The following is a 12,415-nucleotide window of genomic DNA, read 5'->3' as shown; positions in this document are numbered from 1 at the left end:
ATTGATTATATAAGATTTTTTAAACCTCATCTGCAAACAACTGGGGAGATAACACAAAAAATATATTTTTAATCTTAAATTTGAGTGCATTTTACCTATTAAACAATTTTTAAACAATTGAATAATGAATTTGTTTGCATTTGTATACATTTTCTAAATAGACCAGAAATTTGTTGAAGTTTTTGACAAAAAAATATTTAAACTAACACTGTAAAATAAGTCATATAAACCATTATGCAAGGTCTAGTTTGCCATTACTCTATAGTATTTAACTATCCTTAAGTATTAAAAGATGTATAATGATTATAATTTTTTTTTAATTTTTGGTCTATAAAAGTAAAAGTTTCATTGAAAAAAAGAAGAAAAGAAAAATGTGAGCACTCACAAACAACTATGGATTGGTGTGAAGAAAAAACTTTTGGTCATCAAGTTACACACTATTTGCATTGCAAACATTGTTTTGACCAATTGTTTTTATAGTTTTTATAAAAATCTAAGAATCAAAAAATTATCAAATAAGTCAAGAACTAAATTTAAAACATTTTTAATATTTAAACAATTACTGGTCTAAAATGACTATTTTTACCTAGCAATTCAACTCAATATATTTAAAGCAAATGTAAGTTGCATTGTATAGTTACTAACTGAGTAGTGACAGTTGGAAAATATTACTGAATTAAATTTGACTAAAAAATTGTGCTCATTTTACTTAAATAGTAAATATTTATAGAAAAGCTGGGAAGTAGTTAATGTAAAGTAAGTGCTAAGTCAAAGTTTTTTTTAATTTAATTTACTTTTGTTCATATAACTACTTCTGTGTTTTTTAAAAATTTGTTTATTGTTTTAGTTAGTCTTGTTATTAATAATCTTATTGTTAATAGTTTTTAAATGTTTTTGTGCTTTTTGAAAAGTATATTTAATTTTTAATATTTAAAAAAACAACAGATAAGTTTTTACTTATCAAATAATCAAAGATAAGATGTAAAGATAAACAAGTTTTTACTTAGTAATATTCAAAGAACTTTTATCACCCAGAGTTGCCACTTGGTCAGGAAATCAGAAAAAGTCAGGAAAAATTAAAAAAATGACAAAAGTCAGGAAAAGTCAGGAAATTAGATAAAATTAAAAAAAAAAGTCAGATTTTGTCAGTTTAAATCTACAAAATTTCTTGTTTTCCAAAGCCTTCAAATGGTAAAAATTAATTAAAAGTCCTTTAAAGTCAAAAAAAAATTCCAAAATTTTCCTAGAAACTTACTAAAATATTTAATATTATTTGCAATGCCTTCACCTGATCTAAATTAGTAAAATATCCTTTATAAAACTGCAAAAATTCTTTCTATTAACATATTGAACAAGTACACTACTTGAACAACCAGATTTTGTAAGCTTTTTAATATTGATGATCTGTAGTAAGGACACTTCCATAGTGAAACTGTAATATATACGCAAAAGTTTATCTAGCATAATTTTAGAATCAAAGTGTTTTTTGTTTAAATAATTAAGTTCTTTATAACTAAGCAGTTAGTTTAGTATTTTATGTAACAAGTTAGTGTGTATACTTTACCTCTTTATAATTTTTTCAAAGATGTTTAAATTACAAAATTATAAATTTATAAATTAAGTTATAAGAGAAGTATATGCCAAGATTAAGTTTACTTATTGTTTGTATTTTTGTAGAGTAACTTAAGTTTTTAAAGTAAATAAGAGTATATTTATTTCTTACAAATTTTTTACTAAATGATAAGAGGAAATATTTTATACAACAGATATATAGTTTACTTTTTTATTCTTTTTTCAACAGTTACTTAAGTATATTCTTTTTAAATAGATTTTTAATTTTTGGATTTTATATTAAATAGTTTTGGTAGTGTTTTATTAAACTTAGTGAACAATTTATATAAGTAAAACTGATTTAGAAAAGTAAGGAAAATTTTAGTAAAAAGCCAGGAAAAGTCAGGAAATTTTTCTCAGCTTGATCAGTTGCAACCATGATCATCTTTATTTTTAAATGCAACAATTTTAAAATTATTTAAATGTAATATGGTTAGTTTTAGAAAAATTCAAGTCCTGTTAGATATTACTTCAAAGAGTACTTATTTTCTATATTTTTAGAAATCAGACTAGTAAAATTAAACTTTTAGGGTTGCCACAAAACCTGGAAGCCTGAAAAAACCTGGAATTTGACTAGTTAGGCTAAAAAACCTGGAAAAACATAGAGTTTGCAAAATTTTGAAAAAATAACCTGGAAAAACCTGGAATTTTAAACAATTGTAAATAGGAAAATTTTGATTTGACATGAGAAATATATCACACAGATTAAAAATAGTAATCATAAAAAATATTTTTATTAAAAAAACACGTTTAAAGTGAGTTAACAGTATTTTTTAAATGTTGTTTTACTACTAAATACAGTTTTTCACCTTAAATTTAACTTTAAACAAAAATAGAATCAAAAATGTTTTTTTCAAAACCTGGAAGAAATTCACCAATCTTGAATAAATTTCTCAAAAACCAGTGGCAACTCTGAACTTTGCACAATTTTATGATGTGTAATCAATCTACTAATAATTTGAGTTGCTAGAGGTGTAATTTTTTTCTTATGTGGTAAGATGTGGTATAAAATGTACTTATACATTTCCAATTTTGTTTTTCTTTTCAAATTTTTTTTTTTTGCCATTTACTTTAATGCTTTCTTTCTATTTGCAAATTTTTGTGTTTTTATGACCAGAGGTAAGCAAATTTTATACTCAAGATGTAGAAAGTTTTCAGTTAAAATAAATACAAGTTTTAAAAACCTTATCTGTAAAAAATTCTGGTAGCTTCATTTTCAATTTAGCAACTTCAAAAAAAATTATTCAAACCCACTAGTTCTTTTTTAGTTTGTTAAAATCTTGTAAGTAGCAATAAATATGTTTTTTCAAGCCTGAGCTTTCTATGAGAAAATGACATTTTTAAGAAATAGTGTATAAAAGTTTTTTTTTTATATCATAAATTTGAGGTATACTGTGTAGTAAAAAATATTCATATATCATTAAACATAGTCTATTTTGAAAATACTTTCAATATTAATGTCTTAGTTAAAACAATTAACTTTTAAACTATAATAAGATAAAAATTAATAAAATAAGTTATTTAGTTATTTAAATAAAATGCTTCCCTTAAAACAACAATATTTTATACTTCTTTAATTGATATTACAGTGCTGTACACTGTACTTATTTTCAAAAAAGAGTGTATCATTAGATGTTAATATAAATTGTTTTTTTAATTATGTTTAATTTTTGTATATTCTTCTCTTAGTTAATCTAAGTTTTTTATTGCTAATATATTTTATTATAAAAGGTTTCAGTTTCATTCTGTGTAACATCAACAATATGAAACAAATTAATTTTCAACTTTAATTTGAAACTAGTTGTTAAACTTTTTTATTACTTTATGCTAACGCAGGCTTATTATAAACAACAAGTATGTCAGCGACTTTGCAAAAATTGAAAGAACAAAGCGACTCGGGTGAAGACTCTGATTTCGAGGGCCCCACCAACGAAAGCAGGTGGACGCACCTGTCTGCCAAAAGCGCGAAAACCAGGCTCTATGACATCAGCAAAAGGCAAATGCTGTTTCCAAAGTGGAGAGAAAATTACTTGAGATCAGTGTGGAACAATGTCGAACAATACCTGAATTCAAAGGTATTGTTATTAAAAATTTTTATCAAATTATCATTTTGATTGCTACTAATTTTATATGAATAATATATGTATATGAAGTATAAATATGAAAATAAAAAAATATCAACAAAATAAAACCAAAAACGAGAACAAACAAGCAAAAAATAAGTTAAATTGTATATAAGTTGGATTTAAGAAAAGCTAATTAAAATCATCAATTTTAATTGAAACTTCATTATGTTTTTTTTTTGTGATTCTGCTATGTGCTTTGTATTGTTCTGATGAAACGTGTTAAACGTTGAAATTAAGTAAACAATACGAAAATTAGTTGCTTTTTTGTATTATTGATATATGAAAACATATATTTTATAAATTGTTGGTTAAATTAATTATGTCTTCATTAAAAAGGGAATTCGAGCAGAAATGGATCTTATTCAAGGAATTGTTGAAATTTTTACAACAAAAGATACGAAAGATGTATGGGCCATACAATCCGCACATCAGTATATTAAAGCTATTTCTAGAGGAGTTGATTTTGAGAAGGTTTATAAAGGAATAGTAAAATATTATTGATATAATTTTAAGTTTATTACTGTTGACAACTTAGTAAGTTTAATCTTGCTTTTGTTAAGATATTTACCTTAAGTAGATTTTAAGGCAATTTTAATACTTGTCACTAGTAATTATTAAAAGTAAACTTAGATAAATTAGGTTAGGTTGTTTTATACTTAAAAATAATCAGGGTCAAGCATAAAATGATTTTTTAGTGACTTTTTATTAGTTATCTATAATCATGATAAATTTATATCTAAACTATTAAAAACATGAAAATATTTTAGTAGTAATTTTTCTCTGTCTGAGCTTAATAAAATATGACAATATTTTTAGTCTTAAATATATTCTTAAATTTATTTATGTATTAAAAATGAAACATTTTACATTCTTAATTAGTCATTTTATGAATGCCCAAATTTTATTACATAAGGCATTTTCACAATTCTGATAATATTTCTTTGTTTTAGTGCTAACTTATTTTGTCTTCAAAAATATCAAACTATATATCTTTCATCTACAACTGTGTTTGATTTTAAAACTTAAAACTTTACAGGCAAAGCAGTTGTTTGAGGACGGAATCACTATGGCAGTTGTAGCCACTGCAAAGTATTGCGCAAACAAAGATAGATACACGAAGAGAAAGGCCAGGCTTCTCGGCAGGGACGGCAACACAAAGAAAGCATTGGAGCTTTTAACAAAAACCCACATCGTGATAGAAGGAAAAACCGTGGTTGTGTTAGGCCCCCATAAAGGAGTTCACGAGGTATTTAGTTTTCTAAATAGTTCTATTGGTTTTTATAAAATATAATGTTTACCAGGGTAATAGTCATGGAAATTGAAAAATTAGGAAAAAAAAATTCAGGAATGACAGAAAATTTGTTAAATTTGTATAACTTGAATAAAATATTTGAAAAATTTTTAAACTTTGATTGTCTCAAAAGTTTATATAAATTTGTAAAAAATGTAATAAAACAACTAGTAGCTTTGTTATAAATGTAAAAATAAGACTTAACATTTTAAAAATTGCTATACCCCCCTCACTTATGGCCTTTTAGATACTTAAATTGTTCGCGCTTTCTTAAAGCTTTCAATAAAAAGTGCAAGTGTCAGTATTTATAAGTTCTAGCCTCTATATAGCAGTTGTAATTATTATGCTTCAGATTGAAAAAAAAAAAAAAACAAAACAAAGGCTACTTCAGTTGCCCTCAATAACTTCCAGTCTTTACAAGTTTCAGCGTCAAGCTTAACAGTAATTCAACATTGAGTAAGATACATTTTAAAAGCTAATACATTTTAAATGAATAGGATGCCATGTAGCAGAAAATTGCTTTTTTTAGGATGTTTTGAAAAATGAAATAACAGTTACTCATTAATGTAAATATGTAAATACTTTATTTTTATACTAAAATCTATAAAATACTTTTGCTTTTGTTTTATACAAAAAAAAAAACGTTGTGTTTATGTTTAAAGCTAAAGAACATTATTAAAGACTCAGAAAAGTAGCAAACACTCAGAGTACTTAATATACTTAGGATGACTCAGGCCGGTTTGTTTTTTTATAAAAAACTCTCGAAACTTTTATAATTATGAGACTTTCAAGGATAGTTATAAGATATTTTGAACTGTTTTCAATGTACTTAACGTATATATCAAAATCCACCCGCGTTCAAAATCCATTCGATTTTTTTATTATTATTTGTTTGTTTTTTAATTAACTTTATATATTTATTGCATTTTTGCTTGTTTTTTATTTATTTTTACTGTTACCCCTAGCCCAAACCTTTACTCTCGATTGGTAAGCGCTTCTCGAATTTGACTGGGTTGATTTTGATCGGTTGGATTTTGAACGTGTCCTGTACTTAGATTTTGAGCGTGTTTGTACTTCAGTTTTTTTTTCTTATATCTTGAATGAGATTACTTGTTCCAGTTTCGACGTTTTGATATTTTAGATACCCAATTTTTTTCAAAAACAAAAAATTGATTTTTATTGATATAAAAAGTTTTTTAAAGCAATTTAAAAAAATCTTAGGATGACTTAAGCCAGTTTAAGGTCTATCGGAGTAGATTCTTATACTCAAAGAGTGGCAAACCCTGAATTTTTGATTTGAATCCTTATTACCGTTTATAGTTTATTTAACTAGCTTACACCAAATGAAAAATTTCAAAATATTAGGTTTACAAATGTTCATACAAAGTATTAACTATTGTAAGATATTATGAATTACATTGTAGGCGGAAAAGGCGGTGATAGCCACGATGGAGAACAATCATCCGGTGTACATCATAAAGCACATGATGATGAAAAAGCAACTGCTCGAAAAACCCGAGCTACAGGGACCGGAGCAGAGCTGGGACAGGTGAGTACATTCATGAATAAGACATTGATTTACATTATCAAATTTAATACATTTATAATAAAGTGAGTACATTCATGAATAAGATTAAAACATTGATTTACATTATCAAATTTAATACATTTATAATAAAGTGAGTACATTCATGAATAAGATTAAAACATTGATTTACATTATCAAATTTAATACATTTATAATAAAGTGAGTATATTCATGAATAAGATTAAAACATTGATTTATATTATCAAATATAATACATTTATAATAAAGTGAGTACATTCATGAATAAGATTAAAACATTGATTTATATTATCAAATATAATACATTTATAATAAAGTGAGTACATTCATGAATAAGATTAAAACATTGATTTATATTATCAAATTTAATACATTTATAATAAAGTGAGTACATTCATGAATAAGATTAAAACATTGATTTATATTATCAAATTTAATACATTTATAATAAAGTGAGTATATTCATGAATAAGATTAAAACATTGATTTACATTATCAAATTTAATACATTTATAATAAAGTGAGTACATTCATGAATAAGATTAAAACATTGATTTACATTATCAAATTTAATACATTTATAATAAAGTGAGTACATTCATATTATTTAAGATTAAAACATTGATTTATATTATCAAATTTAATACATTTATAATAAAAATTTGTATTTTAACATGTTTTTATAGTTAAACCATTTTTAATGGCTAATGTATTTCAATGTATTTAAAAAAAATTTTTATTCTCATGTGGTTTGTAGGTAATTTTTTTTCCGTGTTAAATTGAAACTATAATTTCAATTAAGGCTTTTGTTTTAGTAGTTTTTTTTTTTAAGCGTTCAAAATATTTAAAAAGTTTTGATAAACTACGTAGAATGAAGTAATACATAATAGCTACAGGGTGGTTACTAAATCTGGAATCCCGGAAAAACCTGGAATTTGACAATTTAAGCTAAGAAATCCTGGAATTTTTAATAATCTTAAAACATGATAAGTAATAAAATTTAGATTTTCGCAAAAATCTATCTTATGATTTTTGTCATCATCAGAATTTTTTATCATTAAAAATGATATTCAAAATAGTTTTACAGTATCTTTTCAATGTTGTTATACTCTTTAACACTTTTTTTTAATCTTAAACTTAACTTTAAACTAAAAATAGACCCAAAAACGTGTACTTTCAAAAACCTGAAATAAATTTAACAAAAACCTGTGGCCATCCTGTAGTTACAATTAAAACTTTTAATTTAACTTTTCAACATAAGGTCACTCGTTTCTAAACATATACTTTTTTTTTGCATATATTAAACTACAATTCTAACGTTTTTCCTTTTATTCAGTTAAATTTTCGATATTCTATAATATAGGTTACGGAAGTTTAGCTTATATTAATGAAAATAATTTTATTCATTAGATGCATATTTACTTACTCATAAAGTTCAAAAATACTTAGTCTTTTACTTGTACTTTTCCAATTCAAATATAATTTTTAATATTATTGGGTTACTTTAAATAAGTATAAATGCATTATTAAGTTAAGTGTAATTTATTAGGCATTGAAATAGTTTTTTTAAATAAAAAATTTGATCAATCAAAATAAAAAAGTTTATTGAACGACAAAAAAGCGCTCAAATATTTGGTCTTATATATCTTTCAATAAGACCTGGTGCACGAAAAAGCCCTTTTGGTAATCGAGTCCTGCACCTTATTGGGTACCTTTCAACGTCTTGTCAAGACAAGTTAAATTAATTACTTAGATTATTTAGAAAACTGAAAGACAATTGTTTTTTTAGTTGTTAATTATAGAAAAATCAACAACTAAGAGTTTTAGTGCTTAGCTATTGTTTTATAACATGGTTGCCATTTGAATCAAAATCTCATTAAATGTACTTTGTCATACATTAAATGTATTTTGCCACTTTAGTTGAAAACTTCTTATCTTCTGTGGTCATGAAAACTTACTTGATTAAGAAGTACAATCATCAGGCTACTCAGAATAACTCCAACTAGTTTGATTTTTTTTTGTAAAACTCAAGCTGACTCACGATTGTTATTATTTTTTACAAATATCAGGCTAGTTTTTTTTTCATAAAAGTTGTGATTTTGTCTAGTCCTTTTGCTATTAATTAACTTTTTAAGGTATTTAAGATTTATTTGCTCTAATTACTTTTTTTTTTGACTTATATTAAATAATTTTTAATTTTCTTACAAACTCGGCTTAATTAATTGCTTGATGTCACTCAGTCTAGTTTTCGCTCAGATCAGATTTTTTAAAAGTGGCAACCCAAAGTAAAAGTACTGAACCATGTACAAGTATTGGAATATTTTTAATTTAAAAACGCCAAATGTTTGTTAACAAAAAAAAAGTATGTAGTATGATTATAATTAGATTAGTTACTTAATTAACAAAAATTTTAAGTATTTTACCATCGTATATATTTTTATCAAAACAAAACCTAACAGTATTTAATAGTTTTTAAATTCAATCATTTGTTATGTTTTTTGTTTAAATATGTGTATTTATTATAAACTAATATTTCAACTGTTTATTACTTTTGTGGATATGGTGCACATGTGTTTAAAACCTTATGTTGTTTTAGCACAAAGTTACTAATGTTTTGAAAAGTTTTATAAATACTTAGTTTCTCTGTTTTGCTTCTAATTATATAAAAAAGTATAAGATTCTAGATTAGCTTATATATTCATTAACTGTTTTATTATTTGTTTTTTTTTTCAAATTGTTTTATAAACTGTAAAATCTTAATCATAGATATTGATTTTGTGCTGAACTTTCATTATAACGTTTTATTAATTTATTAAAAAATTTCTTTACAAGATTATTTAAAGTATATGAATCAATATATATTTAAAAAAGAATCTTAAAGATTTAGTTTAGATTATTTAAATTGTTATCAATCTTAATTTCAACATTTGATAAACATCAACAAATCTATATTAAGTAGTAGATTTTATTTTGCAAGACCATTTTTTACAAATAAATCGCAATAAGAAGAAGCAAATAAAAAGACTGATATTGTTTTAGAACTTTCTAAATAGTACACTTTTAATCTGTTAAATGCATATGAAAAAATTGAAAAATGCTGGCTAAACTATGAATATAGGTTTTATATTAAACTTTACAAAATAATTTTTCACATAAATAGAAGAATTTCGCACAATCTACACAAATCAAGAAAAACAAATACTATAAATCTTCACTACTTCAGATTAATAATTGTTAAAATTTTATTGAAGCTCAAAAAATGCTATATTTTCAACTACATAATATAGTAATAACATTGGTAACAAAACGACATATGCTTAGTTGTTCATGTGATTAGTAGTTTACTATTTAAATAGTTAAACATTTTGAAATAAACATAACTTATATTCAAAAATACTGATGTAGTTTTGAAATAACGTTGCTTTAGGTTTCTGCCAAAAATAAACAAGTCGTCACAGCAAACAAAATTGAAAGCGAAAAAGAAGAAGGCAGAATGGAAGAACAAGAAGGAAAAAGCCTTGTTTCCCCCTGAGCCTACTCCTTCCAAGGTACTTAAATATTTGTTTGCAACTCCTGACTTTTTATAAAAAAATTCCCCAATTAAGAAAAAGCGTAATAATGGAAGCATTAACTAAGTTTTGCTATTTGAATTAGGTTATATTAAATACATGTTTAATTTAATTATGTAAAACTAAGCTTTTGGTTTAGGTTTTATTTTATACTTTAAAATATTGTTATAAAAGTTCCATGTTAGTCACAGTAGACTAGAGTTTCCCAATTTTTTTTTACATTAAAAATGTTTTATAATTAAACTTATTTTATGTTTTCTTTAAATTTGGCGTAGACCTCCTTTAAAGTAGTGTTAGTTTTTGTTAAGGATTTAAGTGATCATTAAAAACTTGTGTTTTAATTATGTAAAAATTAAGTTTTATACATATATCATACTAAAAACACGTATATTATAAAAAAACACTTTCAAAATCAACAGAAAGACTTGGAGATCGAATCGGGCGAGTACTTCCTGAAAGAGAAGGAGAGGAATATGAAGAAGCGGGCGGAGAAGCGGAAGCTGCAGGAGGAAAAGTCGAAGAAGAACCAGGACAAGAAGTACAAGAGTTTGGTGCCACCCAGCGAAAAGAAAAAGAAGAAAGTCAAGAAGGTTGCGGAGGAAGACGGCAACCAGCTGATGAAGAAGCTCGTTGCTAAAGTTTGTTGAAAAAATTGTCGATTCAGACAAGAAATGATAAAATAAAGTATTACGTAATTCGAGGTACAAGTTTACAACTATTGTTTATAATAAGGTATTGTCTCTGTTCAATTAGTCAAAAACTCCCCGTTATTACTTTTTTCATAAAGTAAAAAGTAAATTATGAAATTTAAAAATATTATGATTAGTTTAAATTTTGGTTTCTAAGTTCAACACTATAAGCTAGCTTTTGTTTTCGAATTGTTTTGAATTTTGTTTAGAGTGATATTAGGGAGAACACAGGTAATCAAAGTTTAAGCATGATTACAGGCAAACCATAGCGTATATTTTAATAAAATATTAATTATAATTGAAGATCTCATTAATATAAAATATCGATTGAGTTAAACATAGTTTTACAAATAGTTTATAATATCTAGAAGTTTCGTGAAACTCATACTACTAATCAGTTATCAAAGAATCAATGAAATTAAAAATAACATTCTAAAAGTTTTTTTTCCAAAGTGAAAGTATAAATATAAATAAATAAATAAATAATAATTTAACTTATTAGTAACTTTAAACTTTATTTTATTTTTTTAGACTTCCAAGAAGAATTAAAATTAGTCTATGAAGTTTTGCCAAGAAGTATAAGTACCTAATATTGGAGCACATCTTTTTACAGCTTTTAAATATTTAATTTATTTTAGATGTTTTAAATTTATCTTAAGAATACACTTTGTTTGATTTTTAAAGATATAATTTATAATGATGCTCAAGTTTAGTTACTAAGTAATACATTTCTTTAAAACTATATATTTTAAATACTACACTTTTTTTCTTTTTTTTATTCTAGGAGTGTTTTTTTTAACTTGGTTTGAAAAAAATTAAAAATGGATTTTAAGATGCACATTTGACAAAATTTTTAGCAAATTAGCTCTTGTGCTAAGTTTTTTTCTCCAAAACGTTGGAATTTTTAGACAATTTTTATAGTCAATAAATTACTATTTGTATTTATGTGTTTTTTTATTGGAAAATAAAACTATTAGAGACTGTTGTATTTATCCCATATTCAATTGTTAGTATAAAATAGTTTAACTATACTTGAAAAAAATTCAAAACTTTTGTAGTTTACAATTTTTAGTTGTAGTTTTTATAAAATACCTGATTAAAAATAAACAATAACTTTATAAGCGTGCACATATTCAGTGTATTTATTTATATCAGTTAATATCACATTGCCAGAAGTTTAAATCTATTAAAGTAAGTAAAAGTTGTAATAAATGCTGTTTTAAACTTAATATTATTTTAAATAATCGAAAAATTAGTTAATTTAGTCAATTTAAATAAATGCAAAAAAAAGAGTAAATTGATAAAATTAGCATTTAGTTTGTATTCTAGTACGTATAAAATTTTATTTTTCATTGTTTTTTATTTTGCTTTATTTTATTTGATTAAAATTTAATCAAACAAATTAATTGAAAACAAATTTATTGAAAACAAATTTATTGATTCAAATTTATTGAAATTTTTTTTTTAAAAAACTGTAAGTTCCTGTTGAAAAAACTTAATTTTAGCAAAGTGGTTAATTATTTAATCATTAAATAATTAACCACTTTGCTAAAATTAAGTAT

The 12,415-nt window shown here is 24.1% G+C and overlaps 1 protein-coding gene across 1 annotated transcript; it reads left to right on the top strand.

The window, feature by feature from the left end:
* Positions 1 to 3,454: 3,454 nt before the first annotated feature.
* On the top strand, positions 3,455 to 11,788 carry LOC145842478 (uncharacterized). Its single transcript, XM_082949930.1, has 7 exons — positions 3,455 to 3,686; positions 4,074 to 4,208; positions 4,774 to 4,983; positions 6,453 to 6,577; positions 10,023 to 10,143; positions 10,584 to 10,802; positions 11,385 to 11,788. The coding sequence occupies exons 1-7, from the start codon at positions 3,468 to 3,470 to the stop codon at positions 11,400 to 11,402; spliced, it is 1,047 nt and encodes a 348-aa protein (XP_082806056.1). The 5' UTR covers positions 3,455 to 3,467; the 3' UTR covers positions 11,403 to 11,788.
* The last annotated feature ends 627 nt before the right edge of the window (positions 11,789 to 12,415 follow it).

This window comes from Thalia democratica, chromosome 8 (genome assembly GCF_965202585.1).
Source record: "Thalia democratica chromosome 8, ktThaDemo2.hap1.1, whole genome shotgun sequence".
In the NCBI taxonomy this organism is placed as follows: Eukaryota; Metazoa; Chordata; class Thaliacea; order Salpida; family Salpidae; genus Thalia; species Thalia democratica.
This window is presented reverse-complemented; position numbering and strand designations above follow the sequence as displayed.

What these genes read in the sequence shown, in the direction of transcription:
- LOC145842478 (XM_082949930.1), top strand. Translation starts at nt 3,468, where the DNA reads ATGTCAGCGACTTTGCAAAAATTGAAAGAACAAAGCGACTCGGGTGAA. An exon ending in GAGGAGTTGATTTTGAGAAG is followed by an intron (nt 4,209 to 4,773) that starts GTTTATAAAGGA and finishes AAAACTTTACAG; the next exon opens with GCAAAGCAGTTGTTTGAGGA. An exon ending in CCCATAAAGGAGTTCACGAG is followed by an intron (nt 4,984 to 6,452) that starts GTATTTAGTTTT and finishes ATTACATTGTAG; the next exon opens with GCGGAAAAGGCGGTGATAGC.